The 19,867-nt window shown below is 34.7% G+C and overlaps 1 protein-coding gene across 1 annotated transcript; it reads left to right on the plus strand.

Moving 5' to 3' along the window:
• Positions 1-582: 582 nt before the first annotated feature.
• On the plus strand, positions 583-1,074 carry LOC146939239 (taxane 1-beta-hydroxylase-like). The gene has a single exon (XM_085749745.1). It carries the CDS (start codon positions 583-585, stop codon positions 1,072-1,074), a length of 492 nt encoding a protein of 163 aa, XP_085605871.1.
• Positions 1,075-19,867: the final 18,793 nt, after the last annotated feature.

Here is a 19,867-nt window from a genome sequence, read left to right on the forward strand (position 1 = left end):
TTTTCCCAAGAGCGCCCCCTCTTTTGGTTCTCCAAGATTCACATCTTGAAGCTATGAACTTCACCCAAAGACCATCAACCTTTAGTATCTAAAACCCTAAAAGTTCCCTCATTTGGTTTCCATGAGATTCACCAAGCTTACCCAACAAATGGGTCATGGAGTGCTTAAATAGTGTTTCAGATCTGTCAAAATTGTGTCACGACTTCCCAAATCGTGTCACGATTTAGCTTCCAGAAACACACCCACACACTGCCTCAAAATCGTGACCGAATCGTGTCACGCTGCCAAAATCGTGACACGGTGCCAAAATCGTGTCACGATTTCAGACTTCCATCCCACTAACTTTGAGTCAATTTTACAACATATTCATTTCACTTTTCTCTTATCAACGTCATCTATCAAGAATAGCAATATGATATTAGAATATGTTTTATTCTATCAAGAACAATAAAATGAAAGATCGCGATGCAAATGTGGTCACAATTTAAAACTTGTGTTTATTTTTTGTGCAAGTTCAAGTTGGTTAAATGGGAAATGCTGAAATTCTTGAAACCTGAATGCCTTCTAAACTAGGTGAAAAAGATGGATGAATTAGTCAACACAATATTACTTAAAGAATTAAATGATAATAAAACAATTGGAGTTGTGAGGTTGATGAAGAATCTGACCTATGATATGGCTTGCAATATATTGTTTGACATAGGTGAACAAACAAGGGAGGTTTTGTATGAAGATTTTATCTTAGCATTTAAAGCAATTCATTCTCTTCCCATCAATTTCCTTGGAACTTCACTTTGGAAAGGCCTAAAGGCCAGAGAAAGAATTGTGGACAAAATACTTCCTATTGTGAAGAAAAAAAGGGAGGAATTGTCAGAAGAAATTCTAAGCTCTACTAATGATATGATTTCATGCCTTTTTGCAATAAGGGATGAAAATAATCAACCTCTAGATGATGAAATGATTATCGGCACTTTTATTTTTATATTTGTTGCAGGTCATGTCACATCTGCTACTCTTATGACCTTGATGACATGGAAGTTATCTAGAGATCAAGAGGTTTACAAAATGTTTTAGAAGGTAATTCAATTTTGTTTTTTAGGTTATGCTATTTAATAAGAGCCAATCTTGATGGGGAACTTGCCACTCCCCTTATGTTCCAGAATAAATTCTTCATCTGAAAATCTTTGTTTGACCACTTTTCCCTCTGGTTGCATATTATTACTCTTTACCAGAGACTTCATTGTTGTGAACCTCGGGTAAATCTTGAGCTTCTAGATCATGTAATCCTCGTCATCTTCTGCAATATTAGCCCAAGATTGAGCTAAGAAAGCTTTGTTTTGTTTTTCTAACTCAACCAGATTAGATTTTTCAGCAGCTTTGTCCTTTAAGAAATCAGTGTCTTCCTTTTCATTTCTCCAAACATGAATCTGATCTTCAAGTTGGGTAGCATCCACAAAGTCTTTTTCTTGTGAGCTTTCCTCCATCTCATTACCAGCTGTCACATCATTTTCTTTTCTTTGAATCTTTCCCAATTTTGTATTTATTTCCTCTTCTAAGTCCTTATTAGCTTCCTTAATAGCGCTTAAAATATTTTGTTATTGTTCATCCTCCTTATTTCCAAGGACATCAAATCTATTTTCCTTCAAAATCCCAGTATCATCATTATGTTTGTTGGTGTCAGCCTTGTCAGGACTTTCATCAATAAAGGGAGCTTTTCATTTCTTAGCCAAGCTATCTGTTGCAATGTTCTCTTCCACTACAATAGGATCTTTGGCATGATTCCCCTGTTTTTTCCTTTCATCCTTTACTTGAACAAAATCTTTTCTAGACTCTTTTATGCTTTCTTTGGATTCTTAGCATCAAGGAGAGGGACTATTATTAAAAACTCTACAGTTATCAATGTGATGACCAATTTTCTTGCAATGAGTACAAAAGTCAGACAAGTTTTCATAATCTAACTCAACAAAAAATGCAAAACCTTACCTTTCAATAAAAAACATGTACCTTGGTTCCTGTGTATCATCCTTATCCAGACGAACTCTTGCAAACTGGCTGAAAGTTGTTTCTATCATATGCTTAGAACAAGCAAAATCAGTACAGATATGAGTACCTAGACTGCTGGCTATAACAATCAAAATTTTCGGACACCAGTACTCCTGTGATAAACTATATAGCTTAACTCAAACTTGAGCTGAAAAGATATTTTGAACACTAGGATTAAAATCCTTAGTCCAGGCAAACAACTTTAAAAGGCTTGGGTGTAGATTCCATGAAGCAATATATCTAACCCTTTTTACATCTTCTAAGGAAGAAAAAGATGACTCATAATTTTTTTTCCCTAAAGAGGTTATACTTCACTTACCAGGATTCTTCCATAGGACAAATAGTTTGGAACGCAATGCAACCACTGAGAGGGGTAGAACCCTTTGGCTAGAATATTCTTGCATGCAAATTGTGCTTGCATGTTTCATATACCAGTAAGATACTCTTCTTCTAGGATTTGCAATAGCAAGGTTATCACCTTTGATTACTGGTTGAGGTAACTGTGAGGCAAAGATATCATAAAGATTAATTAAAGCTTGAGCAAAGGTTCAAGCTAGCTTGTTTGTGTGTGGTTTGGGGATGAGGTTTGGTTTGATTTGTGATGGTTGACTCATTTAGAAGACATTTCCATGGGATAATGGAAGGAGTTTTGTTGGTTCTGGGATGAGCTTGTTGAATGGCAACCATATTAGGGTTTTTGGAGTTTGGTGTAGTTTTGGCTGGGTTTTTTGGTGGACCTGTTGCATCTGTGAGGGAGGGCCATGGTATAGTGTCTGGATTCATGATAAAAGGATCAATAAAGGTTAGGATCGATGGTTGTTGGAGGTTTCCTGATTAAGAAGAAAGCTAAGAGGAAGGTGGCGGATGAACAGTGCATGAAATCACCATCATAAATTATTTTGATCGTTTAAATTAGTTAAAAAGAATTATGAGCATAAAAGTATAAATTTGTTGGAACTTTTTTTTCTCTTATAATGGAAGTGGAATGGAGGAACAAATTTATAACATTTGAGTCGTTGTGGAAGCTCAACCATTACAGAAAAATAAAATAAAACCACAGTTTATTACTCCTTCCGTTCCTTTTTAAGTGTCTTTTTAGGGTGAAATTTTCGTTCCTATTTAACTGTCTTTTTGATATTTTAAGGGTATGATTTGTCAATTATACCCTTTGTCAATTACTTAATTCTTTCAATAAAACTAATTAATGCTATCTAGTAGGAAAACTAAAGTATGTTTTTCTTAAACAAAGTTTGTTTCTTGTTATCTTTAAATTTAAACAAAATTTTGTTACAAACAATGGTTTCAAGAAGAGTTAAAATTCTATAAATAAGATGAGTAGCAATTGTTAAAAATTTCAAGTGCAAAGTAAAAGAACAGATTTGAGAGAAGAAAAATAAAAAACTCCATGAATGTTCAAAAGGAAGAAAAAGTGGAAGACTCATTGGAATTGCTGATGAGAGGTGAAGAGGGATCAATAGTTGAAGACTCATTTAACAAGATACAAGAACAAGATGACGATGAAGAAGAAGAAGAAGAAGTTTCATCAATATAATTTTTATATAGGAATTTGTTGGCGAAAACGATAATAACTGACAATTGTTTGTTACGAGAGAAAGATAACATATTAAATTTATTGGAAAGATAAAGTATCTGCAAAAGAATAGGAATTTATTGGTGGATTAAAATTTGGGTATAATAGGAAGGAAATGTGCAAAAATACACATCGCTATTTTAGTGTTAATTTTCTAAAAAGACATTTAAAAAGGAACGGAGGGAGTAATTTGTATATTCGCTTGTAAAAATAATATTTAATAAATCCAAAAATACTGTAAAAATTGTCCAAATATAATGATAATTTTGTTCAAATCTGAATTAAAAAAAACCCAAAATAAAAAAATATTTAATTTTGGGAACTTTCATTCAAATAATAATATTATAAATTTTGTTTGAAATTCATTTAAACAATATTGATTCCGTCTGAAATTTGTCCGAAAATATATTTCAGACAAAATTTGGGATGAATAAATATTTGCGGCGCGGGTTTTTCGCACAAAACTTATTCCGTCTCAAATTCGTTTGAAACCAATTTAGAGTCTAAAGTCCGTCTGTATTCCATCTTAAATTACTAATTTTTTAGTAGTGAAGCATCCAAACCAGACCAAAAAGACGTAAAAACAATCTCTAATTGCAACATCTTGTTCATGCAGCATGATCTATGAACTAAGGGTACAACCACAACTGGCTTTCAAAGTTGTTGTAAAAAGGAGGTTTCCAAATACATCACCAAGTAATTTGGGAGAATGCTCATTGCTTTCTGTTATTTGATTTTCTTTTTGTCTTTGGGATTTCTCTTCTCACCAAGTAATTTTGTTTTTAGCTGGTTGTGGCTGCTTGTTTACCTTTCTTTTCATGTGTTTTCTCTAGCTGTATAGAGTTCAGGCCCTCTCCCGACTTTTATGCTTTCTTGTTCCTTATAAAAAAGTCAATTAAATAATTTATGTTTATAATTTAATAAAGCCTTGTGTTCAATTAGTGTTCTAAAGTACCGTTTGTCCCAACTTTTTTTCAACTACTCTATATTTTTAAGGATAAATTAGGATAAACACAATATCAATTAAGTACTTACTATAAAAAGTACTTTTTTGAATGCATAAAATTTAACCAAAAGTTGTTGAATGCTACTTCAAAAAAACTAATTTATTTCACAAGCACCTCTCTTCAACTCACCCTGGAAACCTTTTCTTTTATTTTTTAATATTATATTTCAATATGTTTTCTTCTCCATTTAATTTAATTTTATTTTTTTGAACCTGTCCATTTAGCTTTTTTTTTAAGGAAGTTCCATTTAATTTTATTATCTTTTTATCACTTATATATTTAATTTCAATATCATTTAATAATCACAACCTCACAAATATTTTTATTCACACTGTCATTTAATGATACCAAATATTTTTATTTTCTTTCTTCAACCTCGCAAATATATACACACACATCTCTTATTACTTAAAGTTAATCCGTAAGCAATATTTTGCCCTAGATTTACCCTAATTTCTCTGCTTAATCTTACTATATTAACAATATCTCTTCTATCATCTCTTATTACTTAAAGTTAACCCGTAAGCAATATTTTGCCCTAGATTTACCCTTATTTCTCTGCTTAATTTTACTATATTAACCTGTCTCTTCTATTACTTCTTATTACTTAAAGTTAACCCGTAAGCAATATTTTGCCCTAGATTTACCATAATTTCTCTACTTAATTTTACTATATGAACCCTATCTCTTATTAATAAAGCTTAACCCGTTTCACTATTACTTAAAGCTTAACCCGTCTCGCTATTATGTTAGTCAAATTATGTTCCTAATTTCAATGATAATTGCATTTATTGTTCATTCCAATTAAAAGATCAAAATCTGTGTCGGGTCGATGTCATGTTACAATATCAAGGTTGATGCCATGGACATAATATGATATGGTACAGTACCAATGTCTATAATAATTAATATTATGAATTTAATTAGAACAATTATGACATTCAACTAAACTATTTTGTTACATGTTACTGTCAAATATTACCTTCGATATGACCCGTGCGATAACACGGGTCGATGGTCTAGTTAGCGTTTAAAGTAATGCTTTATGCCTGTCTGTCTGTTTTTTTGTTACACTAATGCGTATAATTTTTTTTAGTGATGCATAATGCGTATAATTTTTTTTTGAAAGAGCATAATGCGTATAATTATTTTTATAAAATTTTGATTTTAATTAAAAGTACAAGTATAGATGCCTAAAAAATTATACTTAAATTAATTTTGCATCTTTATATTGTAACACACTATGCATATCTTTTTCTTATTCAAAAAAAAACAAAGCATATCATTTTCAATAACACCAACAATGTAACAAATATAATATCATATAATATAAATTCTTATCTTTTTGAATGACACAAAAAATATAGTATCTATACTATATATAAAGAAAACAACCCCTTTCAGCTTTTTTGGGCTGACTTTTTTCTTTCAAAAAAAGCCCTCAAATTTCAATACAAATAACATATGTAACAAATAGATAGAAATAAAAAAATGTAACAAACACGATATGAATATATATGTCTAGTTTTTTTTCCTTTATCATTTAAAAAGTGTATCAAACTAGATGAGTATATTTATACTTACTTTTTTATTGTTCCAATTATACCCTTACACAACTTTTTATATAATAAAGATTGTTGTTGGTGTCATTTAAAAAAAATAGATTATATTTTTTTTTGTTATATTGTTGGTGTCATTGAAATAGATAATCATGGTTGGTTTGGTTTGTTGTAACTTAAAAGCAACAAATATTTATATCTTTAATTTTAATCAAAATCAAAATTTCATAAAAAAATCACCGTTCATAATTTTCAAACGTTAGCGCAATAAAAAGAGCGGAAAGACAGGCACGTGAGTGCCCGTCTTTTCGCTAGTACGTGCCCGTCTTTTCGCTAGTACGTGCCCGTCTTTTCGCTAGTTCTTATAACGAAATTTGTTATAGAGTATTAGACTTAAGCCAAAGGATGATAAGCGTTTCACATTGTCTACTATGCAATGTGAATTCAAAGCCTTCTGATTCGCAGCCATACGCTGCAGAAAGTGTCGCAGCCAAAAAGTAAGTGATTCGCAGTTTCTAAAGACCCGCAACCTCCTACTCACACATTATCATCATTATGGAGAACTCGTCGCCGTACCAAATTGTCTTTGGTCGGAAGTCGATTACAAAAAAGTCTCCAAGCAAACATGGATACCTTTAACGGTGCATGCTTATGCCACACATCGTCAAACATACCCCTTTTAGGAAGTGCATCTGTCACCGTATGGAACTGATACATGCCTTTAACAGAATAACCATAAATAGGATGGAAAAGCCACCACCACCTGTCAATTATACGATCCTGCAAAAGAATATTATGCAACAAAGTCGAGCACTCCGTAACACTATCCTCTTCCCAAGCAAGAAGGCGCCTCCCCCACACCCAGGCACTGCCACCATCGTCCCACCCTCTACTCGCCATTTCCTCCACCGTCACCCACCTATTTTCGGCCAAATAAAACAACCGAGGAAATCTCACACGTAACGGAACTCCACCCACCCAATTGTCCTTCAAAAAAAAAAAAGTAGTACAACCTCCACCTACCACCCTACATACATTATCCTCAAACCAATTTCCCGCCCCCTTCCCTACACCACCGCGAATACCACAAATCACCCATCACCACAGCGAGCTATCGCTCCCTCCTTCCTTCAACCGTCCCCCCCCCCCCCCCCCCCCCCCGGAACCTAGCCTTTAAGACTCGATACCATAACCCCTCCTTATCCACTAACATCCTCCAACACCACTTCCCTAACAATGATAAATTAAATTCGAACATCTTCCTCACACCTAACCCTCCATCCTCCTTTGATAAGCAAACTGAATCCCAGTCAACCCAAGAAATTTTCCTAATGTCCTCACAACCCCCCAATTATATTTTTTTTTAAATAAAGATTCGATAGAAGAAATTATACCTGTGGGTGCCTTGAAACAGGAAAGAAAGTAAACCGGAAGAGATGACATGACAGATATCAGATGTATCAAACGCCCCCCCAAAGAAAGAAATTTTGTTTTCCAGTTTGACAATCCGTAAATAATCCGATCGACCACAAGTTTCCAAAACTCCGTTAATAACTCCATTAAATGAATACATATGTATGACAGTGGCACATAAACAACGTTAATAACTCCATTTAACATCAAGGAGAAAGTTGATGACGAAAAAATGTTTGAAAGACTAAAATTGGTAAAGCAATTTAAAGGACAAAAAACTAAATTTAAAATCTTCTATACCTATTAATAAAAGCAATACTATTTTTTGGTGTTGCCTTTTTTTGTAAATCCCAAAATGCCTTTACTTGATAGGAGTTATTAAAAAAAAAAAAAAAATCAGCCTTTCCCACTAATAATCACACAAACAAAAATATAACTCCTGAGCAGCAGTTATAACATAAAACATAGATTTTCACTTTCAAAATAGATATGTGAAAAAGAAGGGAGAATAGCAAAACCGTAATATGGGAGTCTTGCCAAAAACGGCGGCAACGGATCACTCTTACCCTTTGTTAGTCTTTTTTCCGGTCCATTGTCCCCAAACTAAGTTTCTTTCTCTGTTTTTTAATGCTTACTCAGGCTACACATTCTTCTTTCCAACTTCTTTTTCTTTTATATTTCAATCTTCTTTTTGTTATTTTCTCTTTTGATTGATGACGACCATTATTTTTGGTGGATACAGGGGGAATAGCACGTGGGAGAAGAGAATTTACAAGGTTTAGAACATCGATTATTTTTTTTTATGTTTGTTTTTGTTTGATTTTATAGGTTATATATGAGGTTGTTTCAAATGTAATTAAGGACACTCATGGAGTTTGCAGTTTATACTTCTATTTATTATGGATTTGCCAGTTTCATGCGTACTGAATTTGCTTTTATCATTTATTTCAAGTTTTTTTTTTCTATTTATAATTTCACATGCTTCCTCAATGAACAAACTCAACAAAAGTGAAAGCAGTTGTGGATAGTAGGGGTGTTCGCGGTGCGGTTTGGTACGGTTTTGAGGGTAAAAGTCACCCGAACAGCAAGATAAAAAAGCTTGCGGTTTGGTTCAGTTCGGTTTACTTTAAAAATAAAATCTGAACCAAACCAAACCAAACCAATGCGGTTTGGGTTGGATTGGTTTGTGCGGTTTTTTTTAGATGATACAATTTTTTGTTTCCAACATTAAAATCAAGTTAAAAAGTTTAAACACAACATATTTTCTGCAATGTTTTAAATTTCTTCAAATATTACAATTTCATTTTCATTTTACAATGTTTCCAACAACATAAACCAAGTTAAAAACATGGACAAAACATAATCCTATTTAGTAAGAAATGCAAAAGACTAAGATTTAATCTTTCTCTGAAATTTCAAATAGCACATAAATACATTTTTAAATAAAAAGTAAAGAAAGAATCTAACAAGAGAAAAAAATGTCATTTTATAAAGTTTCCATTGAGTTTCTATGAGTATTGCTTTTAATCAACATTTTTCTTATGTTGCGGTTTGGTTTGGTTTGGTTCGGTATTGGTAAAATGAAAACCGCAAACCAAACCAAACCATGCGGTTGAGCAAGAAAATTATCCGATTACATCCGAACCAAATGCGGTTTTTTGCGGTTTTGGTTTGGATTGGTTCGATTTGCGGTTTTTCTATTGGATTGGTTCGGTTTTGAACACCCCTAGTGGAAAGGGATCGTTAAAGAACACTATGAGTAAGTACAGTTGTTTAATGTCCAACTTAAGTTTCCGTTTTGGATTGTGGGTTAAAACCACCAGAGTAGAGAGACACGACAACTAAATTTCTATGTTTATGTTTAGTTTCCTTTGAAGCTTTCAAATCATGCAAACCAAAGGCGAAAAGAATTGCAAGAGAAATAGGCAGGGATAGTGGCGGAGCTAGAAGATTTTAAGATACATAACGCTTTAAAGCAATACTTCAGGATAGAAGATTTTTACCATGGTGGCAAGGAAATCATTTTGTCTACCAGCATACGCCGGTTCAAATCCTGATTGATGATGGTTTTGTTTTTTGATAAATTAAAAAAAAAAACCGCATAAAAAATTACCAAAGGTCCTAGTGGAGTCGAACTTGAAACGAAGCTTTCAAATCATGCAAACCAAAGGCGAAAAGAATTGCAAGAGAAATAGGCAGGGATAGTGGCGGAGCTAGAAGATTTTAAGATACATAATGCTTTAAAGCAATACTTCAGGATAGAAGATTTTTACCATGGTGGCAAGGAAATCATTTTGTCTACCAGCATACGCCGGTTCGAATCCTGATTGATGATGGTTTTGTTTTTTTGATAAATTAAAAAAAAACGCATAAAAAATTACCAAAGGTCCTAGTGGAGTCGAACTTGAAACGAAGCTTTCAAATCATGCAAACCAAAGGCGAAAAGAATTGCAAGAGAAATAGGCAGGGATAGTGGCGGAGCTAGAAGATTTTAAGATACATAACGCTTTAAAGCAATACTTCAGGATAGAAGATTTTTACCATGGTGGCAAGGAAATCATTTTGTACCATGGTGGCAAGGAAATCATTTTGTCTACCAGCATACGCCGGTTCGAATCCTGATTGATGATGGTTTTGTTTTTTGATAAATTAAAAATAAAACGCATAAAAAATTACCAAAGGTCCTAGTGGAGTCGGACTTGAAACAAGTAGGCGCTAAATAGACCAATGCCTAACCGCTAGAGCACACTGTACAACTATGAAATATAGCGCAACATATTATATATAATATAACTTGATATATTAATATGTACATTTATACCTATAAAAAATTATTTTTTTTAGGGTTGGGGTGGGCCGTGGCCCACCCTGGGTTATGAGTGACTCCGCCACTGGGCAGGGAGATGTGAAAAGAAGGATGGAGATGTCCTTGACGACAATGATATTGGAGCATAGAGAAATGAATATGGATACAAAAGGTAAGAAATGTGTAAGCCGACGCAGTGGCATCGATATGGCAAGCATGGCATGGGTGGTGTTAGCATTTCTAATGACCCTAAGTTCTAATGATTTATTAACTATGTATCATTTAATCACCAATTTATTTATTAACAAGCTATTTACTAACCTATTTTTTGAGGGTGTCTATTGGCTAAACTTATTTAGGAAGAAACTTATTAATACGTTAGCGCAGTAGAAAAAGTGGACAGATGGACACGAGAGTGCCCGTCTGGACGCTAGTATTAATAAAGACCATTTCCTTAATTAAACCAATTTTGTTTTCTCATTTTATATATACACTAACACAATATTCGATCTCTTCGTTCTATTTATTTTTTCCATCTAATTACCACGAGGTGTCCCTCTTAATCAATAAGATTATTCATTGGATTACTTTGTGCCAAATAAAATATTGTATGAAAGTCTTCTCTTCGGAAGTGTTATCATTAAAAGAATAATAACACGAGGTGTCCCTCTTAATCAATTAGATTATTCATTGGATTACTTCGTGCCAAATAAAATATTGTATGAAAGTCTTCTCTTCGGAAGTGTTATCATGAAAAGAATAACAAGGAGAATCACATGTACCTTTTTATTTTAAAGGACATATGTGTGTCCTTGTGAGCTTAACTCAGTTGATATGGACAATGCATAAAATATGTAAGGTTTGGGGTTCAAACCTCAGCCACCACCAAAAACAAAAAGGACACACGCGTACCTTTTTAATTAGTACATATTGTAAGTATTCTTGTCAAAAAAAAAAAAAAGGATTGTTAGTAAATATCAAACTATCGTATGAGAATAATTATATTTCAAGTTGCCACTCCGTTTGGTTCACGGAGGAGGGAGGGGAGGGATTTTAATGGAGGGAAGGAGAGGAGAGGGAATATATTTTAATTAAATATAAGTTTGGTTAAAAAGAGGGGATGAGAGGAGAGGAGACAAATTTTAATTAAAAATGTTTTTGGTTAACAAGGGAAAAGGAGTGATTTTAAAATTAATTTACTGTTTTACCCTTTAACTTAATTAAATATACTCACAGTTCACATTAGAGGAGGTCTGAAGTAGCGGTTGGCGGTAACAAAGTAGCATAGGGTTGGAAGAGTGGGTTTTACATGCGGATTTCTAATAAGAGCATCAAATTCAGATTGCATTGCGGATTTTTAATCCGAATCGGTTAAGGCTAGTTTGGGGGGTTTTAGGTATGTGAGAGACAGTGTGGTCGCAGTGAGAGATTGATAAGTTAAATATCTTGCAGGGTTTTACAATATCTTTCATGCTACGGGTAGTGATGGTTTGAGTAGGTGGAGGTGGATGTGGTTGGATTGGTGATTGTGTGAGAGAGGAAGGTGTAGTGGATAAGCTGATCAGAGAGGTATAATATGGGTATTGTTGGTTTATTGGTGGGATTGGTTGATCAATTGTGGTTGTTGGTGTTGGTTGATTGTGTGTGACAAGTGATAATATTTGATTTTGCCACTGATGTATAAGGTAAGGGTGTAGGTCATCATCTAGGAAGTGATAAGAATCAGGTGAGGGGGAATGCATCTTGGCGAAGAGAAATTGAGTTTCATAAAAGATAACATGCTTCGAAATTATTAATTTTCCGTTTGACAAATCATACCACTTGTAACCTCTATGATTCAACGGATAACCCAAGAAGACACACGGAGTAGAGCGGGTTTGTAACTTATTAAGACAACCAAAAGGTCGTAGATGTGTGTAAGTGGGATCACATTGATATAAGAGTTGCGTTGGTGACTAATTTTGAAGTGTTTTACATGGAAGAATGTTTTACAGATAAGTTGCCATGTGAAGAGGATGATGCCAAAACGACGGGGGAAAAGAAGAATGATCTAGTATAGTGCGTATCATATTATTAATCATTCCGAAGGTGAGAAAAACACAAGGAAGGGGGTGGGGGATGAATTGTGTTACCTTTTTCTTCTTTTTAAAACTCAGTCCAGTGTTCAGAGTCTGATAGAGTTAGGAGTCTTGAACAAAGTTCAGAGTCTTATGCAGCGGATAAAGTAGAGAGATAGAAAGAAGAGAAAGATACAAAGTAGTTATACAGGTTCCTTCCACAATCCGGAAGTAGTCCTGTCCCCTTTGCACTTCCAAGGAGAGTTCACTAAAATTAATATCTGATTACAATTACTCAAGCACAAAAGCAAGAGACTTCAAACTACTCAAGCACAAAAGCAAGAGGTTTCCTATGCTCAAGCACAAACGCAAGAGACTTCCTATGCTCAAGAGACTTCAAACTACTCAAGCACAAAAGGCACAAAAGCAAGAGACTTCCAACTACTCAAATACAAAAGCAAGAGGTTTCCTATGCTTAAGCACAAACGCAGGAGACTTCCTATGCTCAAGCACAAAAGCAAGAGACTTCTAAACAAACACAATTACACATAAATATGTTTGAGGTTGAACACTTGATATACAATCAGTGGTGTTCACAATACAAATCAGATACAGACTCTTAAGACTCTATAATTTCTAAGATATGAAAGTTGTTAAGAAATTCTAAGTGAACTTTTGATGTGAAACAATTTTAGCAGAGTTTTGGCACTTGTAAAATTGTTGCGATTCTCTTTTAATCTTCAAGTCTTCTCTCCTTTATATAGAGGTGTGAACGCTACGTTGAGGATTGCCAACACATCAAACAGAGTCGTTTTGAAGCTTGATAATCACCAATGATCTGTTGCTTGATTAAGTTATTGTCCTATGAAGGAACAATTTCAAATTCATTCCATGAATAGAGAGTAACCAGCGTAGTCACAACTGTTATATTGTACTACTGCAGACATAAGGAGTGGAGTAGTGAAGGTAGTGGTTGTACAATTGTACTATGTGTTTTATCTTGGTTTTCGGGTGTCAAACATTGATTACGTTTTGAACCTTTTTAATCGGTGATATCTTATGTTTTCTTGGGAAGGGAAAAAGTAAGCAAAACCCTTGAGAATCGAGGTCCGGGAGTTGTTTTCGCTACGGGAAGGTGTTAGGCACCCATAACGACTATAGTATCCTATAGGAACCGTCTTTAATTTCTACGCGCGCGCTTTATTTTTAAATGCTATTTAAAAGTGATATTAAGCCTAAAGGTTTTCTAAATGAAGAATTGGAGGGAGAAGAATGTGTTTGAATTTTTATTTTATTTGAATTGAAGGAATTTTGATTCCTTGCCTACGTACCCGTTTAAGGGATCAAATCCACCGTAGTTCTCTTCCAAAAAAAATTATTTTTGTTTTTGTTGGTTGATTTTAAGTTTGAAAATGGGATTTTGAAGAATAAGAGAGAGAGGCCTCAAGGGCATAAGATTGTGAAATTGTGAGGTTGAATTAGTTATTTTGCAAAAGAAAGTCAAAGGATGATTAAAATTCATTAAGATTTTATTTAAGAAAAGAAAGGGAAAATCAATGGGAATTTGGATCCCAAAGTTTATTAGGAAATTATTTGAGTGATATTGTTCATATTTTTTGGAGAAAAGGATTTTTCTAAGTATCGCGATTCCTAAACATACATCTAAACATACATTCCCTAAACATACATCTAAAATATCCATGTGATGTGTGTGCATGTGTCGGTGCTTGTGTCGGTGTACATCATTAGAGTCCATTGTCCTTTACATCATTGGCCTAGATACATTCTATGGTCTTGCAAGAATTAAAATGCATAAGAAGAAAATTTTACAAAAATTCCTAAGTTTCTACATTCTAAGCCTTGGTAAAATTTAAAATGCAAGGAATAAAGTGAAGAAAGGGATGAAGTATGGAATGCTTTATGGTGCATGAAACATGAAATAAAATGGTTAGTAGCATAAGGAATAATAGGAATTGAAAATTATGAGCAAAAGGGATACTACAAAAACAACTTGGCAAAAGTTAATGAAATTTTTAACCTAAAAGTGACAAAATATTCCTAAAACTTATCATAATATCCAGATAGGTGTATGACCTATAATCCTCACATCATGTCAACTTTTCTAAAAGGTTTTATCACACTTAACAATATGAGGATTAGAAGAAAACACTCAAGTCAAAAGTTGTGACATGTCTTAGGCATATTTGGCACTTTATTCATACACTAAAGTAATTACATGACTTGTAAAACAAGAAATCCACAAATCAATTCACAAGACAGTAAACAACCACAAACTCAGAGGCATATTCATCACTAAACCACACATCAAGCACTGTTGTCATATGTCAAAGTATTGTGGCCAAATCATGGTAAAATTTCACACAAATTCAACAAAAAAACAAGATATTAATCAAAGAATCATCACACATATTTTTATCAATTTTTATCATGCAAAAATATCATAAAAAACATCAAGAAAATCATCAAGCACTCATGGAAATTTATTTGGGATCTTTGCACAAAATTTTGACATGCAGAAGGTGTAAAAAAAAGATCCAGTGGTGCACATAGCAAGAAACAAGAAAAAACGAAGAAGCTGTAAAGAAAAGATGTCCAGGCCCAAAAGGAGATGGATCCTGGATCATCCAAACGCATCAGGAGCGTTGGATTGATCTAGGGAGCCAAAACCCTAAATCCAACGTCACAGAACACAGGGGAGCACAGTATGATGATACACGCGCGCGCGTGTGATTGGCCAGGCATATATATACGAAATGCAAAGGGAAAAACACATGATACACAACCGTTTCTCTCTCTAAGGTTAACTTAGAGAGAGAAACTCTCTCCTCTCACTTCAAAACGCAGCAAGATCTTCGTCTTCTCCAGATTTCCGACGCGGCGGCCGGTCACCTTCCGGTGCCGTCGCCGTCGTCGGAGAATGAAATCTGCTCCGATCCACAATCTTTTTACACCATTATACTCGTCCTTCTGCGTTCTTTTTGATTTTAAAACTCATTTTCGAAAGTGAGTTGTGGATCGATGCAGATCTAGACTTTTGGAGCTCGAAAATTTTATTAAACAAACACAAAAAGGAAGGAAGAGATATGAAGGATTAGGACAGTTACCTCTTTTTCTTGTTTCTTCCTGATCTGTTCCTTTCTGTTGCTTTGAATCCGAGCTTTTCTCCTTCTTTCCACCACTTGCTTTGATTCGAAAATTGTTGTTATGGTGTTGTTGAGGCACGAATCTTTTCACGGATTTTTGCTCACTGTGGTTCGAATTTGTGTTGTATTCGATGAATTTCTGGAAATTTGGAGAATTAGGGTTCGGTGGTGACGAATCTTGATGATGTTGATTTCCAGAATTTTTTGAATGTTCTTGAGGTTTGTGACGAACGGTTGTGATGTTTTTTTTGTGATGAATCTGAACGGCTTTGTTTATTTCTGGAGATTGAAGATGATGAATTTTTCAAGAATGTTCTTGAAGATTCATGCAATCTTCTGCGATTTTGTGGTGTTTGATCTGTGAAAAGTAGAAAGAGAAAGAGTAATAGTGTTTGTGATGAGTTGTACAACAATGAATGGATCTGAATAGTGTATGTGATGACTGGGCCTTTTTATAGGCTGACACATGTATGGACCTGGACCAGTAAGATAATGACACGTGTACTGGACTCATAACAGACTTTTGGACCTATTTGCAAATATTAAAAATTGAGGACTAAAATGCAAAATGACACAAAGGACTAAAAAGTAATTAATAATAAAATTGGTAAAAAACGTAATTTGGAAATAACGTAGAGTGAAACGATTAAAAATGACAAAACGGACTAAAACGAACCAATTACTTAAATGAGGTACTTTAAAGTAACCTCTCTCTGCCGAAATTTCGTGTGAAAAGACCAAAATGCCCCTGGGGACTAAAACGACTCAAAACGACTCAAATGCAATTTTTTAAAATGGTTATTAACAAGGAATTAAAGCAAGAATTTATACAAGCAAATTAAAAGACTTAGAGACAATTTTTTTAGAAATTAACAGAGTTTTGACACATGAAAAGACTAAAATGCCCCTAGGGGCTAAACTGACTCGAAATGACTTCAAATGCAATTTTTGAAATGGATTTTGACATAGAATTGAAATAAGGACTTATTCCAACCAATTGAAAAGACTCAAACAATTTTTCAAAGATTGAAAGAAATTTTAACATAGGAAATGACTAAAATGCCCTTTTCATGAATTTTGCAAGTAATATTGAAATAAAATGCAGAGAAAGATGTAATTGATCAGAGACAGTTCAAATGACTTGAAATGCAAGAAAAGAATAATTGAACAAGTATTTTTAGGTCCAAAATTAGGGTATAACAGCTGCCCCTATTTAAGTTTCTTTGTCCGGAGAGTCAAGAGACGAAGTCTTTGATTTGACGGGACGAAGATACTTAAATATTAACATTTGCACTGTTTTTGGACATAAAAATACGTGCTTAGATTTCCAAAATTATGAATGCCATGCGATATTTTGATTATGAATGCGAGACAAACAACTGGAGTCTATGGAGCATGTCATGTCACTGGGGATTCAGGTGAACACTGACAGGGTAGACAAACCAGTGGATAGCAAATAGGGTACAAGTTGTTCTTTGGATCGAACTAGCCACTTGACCAAGGAATACAAAAATAGAGATAGGTGCAAGCTATTCTTGGGATCGAACTTGGCACTTGACCGGAAACATAGACATATAGGCAGATACAAGCTGTTCTTTGGATCGAACTTGACACTTGTTTGAAGTTACAAACAGATAGACAGGTACAAACTGTTCTTTGGATCGAACTGGCCGTTTGGTTGGAGGTATAGACAAAAGGGTAGATACAAACTGTTCTTTGGATCGAACTTGCCGCTGGATCATCACCACATCATGTAGGTAGGTGCAAACTGTTCTTTGGATCGAACTTGTCGTTTGACTGATAACAAAGCATAAGCTGGGTACAAACTGTTCTTTGGATCGAACTTGTCGTTTGTCCGGGAATATAAGCATATAAACAGGCACAAGCTGTTCTGTGGAGCGAACTAGCCACTTGACCAGTAACAAGATACAAATTGGAAGTCTGATTTAACAAGATACCAATTGAGGGTAAATTGTCATTGACTTGATTTGAAGATAGACATGACCATTTTTGTTGGCCCAAAAGTAAATTGAGAATTGATTAATATTGACAAAGACATTGAATTGAAAGTTTGAGATTGAAAGAGAGACTGAAAATTGAAATTAATCAGAGACATAGACATAGACATTGAATTGAGAGTTGAAATTGAATTGAATTGAAAATTGAAATTGAGTTGAACTGGAAGTTGAAATTGAATTGAATTGGAGATTGAAATTGAATTGGAAATTGAAATTGGGTTAAATTGACATTGAGATTGGATTGAAAGTTGAGATTGGATTGAATTTGACAGTTGAAATTGAAATTGAGATTGGATTGAAATTGAAGGTTGAGTTGAATTTGACAGTTGAAATTTGGATTGAATTGAAATTGAGATTGAAGATTGAAATTGGAAGTGAGTTGAATTTTGAAAGTGAAGATTGAGTTGGTTTGGAAATTGAATGTTGAATTACATTGAAAGTGGAGATTGAACTGAATTGAAAGTGGAAGCTGAGTTGGATTGAAAGTTGAAATTGGAAATGCAACATGTATGTATAGTATAACAAGATTATTGAATGTATGAGCACATAAAATGCATGATTATGCATGTATGAATGCTTGAAATGCATGATCGGTTTGTAACTTGACAAAGAAGCTTCACAGAGGCAGATGAATCATTGGAAGATTGGGCACGTAGTGGCTCATGCTGCAACATATTCACATAGAAATCCTCTTTGGAGAGACCGTCGTTGAAAGACGCATCAAAACCATGGCTGAGGGCAACAAAACTCGTAGAGGAATCCTTGGAAGATTCTTGGATACAGGTCGCCGTTGTTAGGCGTGTCAGTGCTGGGTAAACATTTGGATGTTAGTATCTGTGGTCAACGCTTTTCAATATTTCATTCTTTCATTCTTTCATTTTTCACTTTTCAATCCCATTTTTGCCTGAACCGCCCTTTCGGGTTTTCGATTCACCGGGGAATAAATTCTTTTCATTGCCCCATTTTTGCCTGAATTGCCTTCATAGGTTGTCAATCAGCGGGGTGCTCATTTTTGCCTAAGCCGCCCTTTCGGGTTTTCAACTTAGCGAGCTTTTTATTTGCATTTTTTCCAACTTTTTTCATTTTCATTCTGTTTTTTTCCATTCTTGCCATTGACCACAGATCATCTTGGGGAACAACCTGCTTGTAACATGTATTGAAATAGACATTGACACTCATTCATTCATGCATGTTTCATTGAAATGTACCCTATTGCTCAGGTTTGCTTTCAAAATAGACAGGAAAAGGTGTTTCAATTTTAAAAAATGTTTGCATTCAGGCATTGACATTATCAAATAGAAAAGAAATATTTTGTATATAGCATTGAAAGTAGAAAGAAAAACAGAGTTTCAAACAATAGCACATGCTCAAATTGATGTAGAAGAGTGAGAATCAGCCAAAGGCATAACTCCACGGATTTACAAAGCTTGGAAAATGGTAATTTTATTGGTTGGTGATACATTGAACACGATGACCGCTACATTTCATAGAAATTTTGAATTCACAAGTACAGAAGCTTCTGATGAAGAAAATCATTGACAGTTGCAGATGCCCCAAGGGGTGATGGTGATTTGCCAGATATAGTTACTTGTCTCTTTATTGTCAACCTCATTTTTGCATGAACCGCCCTTTCGGGTTTTCGGCTCATCGAGGCGCTCATTCTTGCCTGAGTTGCGTACAATCTCAGCGAGCTTTTTCATATTCATTTTTTTTGTCCCTAACTTTTGCCTGGATCGCCCTTTCGGGTTTTCGATCCACCGGGAAGCGCATTTTTGCCTAGGCCGCCCTTTCGGGTTTTCGACCTACCACGCTGTTCTTTTCTTTTTAGACAAAGTATTTCTTGACTATATCGGCATTAACAAGATTTGGAAGCTCAACACCATCCATGTGTGTAAGAATCAAAGCACCACCAGAGAAAACCTTCTTGACAACATAAGGACCTTCATAGTTAGGTGTCCACTTGCCCCTTGGGTAGGATTGCTGACTTATCCTTCTTTTCAATACAAGTTCGCCTTCCTTGAATTCTCGAGGCCGGACTTTCTTGTCAAAAGCATTCTTCATCCGCACTTGATACAACTGTCTATGAGCCATAGCATCCATACGTTTCTCTTCAATCAGATTCAATTGATCATACTGACTTTGACACCATTCAGCCTCAGTTAACTTTGCTTCCATGATCACTCGAAGAGAGGGAATCTCCACTTCCAGA

This window comes from Medicago sativa, chromosome 3 (assembly GCF_051527215.1).
Source record: "Medicago sativa cultivar Bolivia chromosome 3, Bolivia_mono, whole genome shotgun sequence".
Classification (NCBI taxonomy): Eukaryota; Viridiplantae; Streptophyta; class Magnoliopsida; order Fabales; family Fabaceae; genus Medicago; species Medicago sativa.

What these genes read in the sequence shown, in the direction of transcription:
- LOC146939239 (XM_085749745.1), top strand. Translation starts at nt 583, where the DNA reads ATGGATGAATTAGTCAACACAATATTACTTAAAGAATTAAATGATAAT.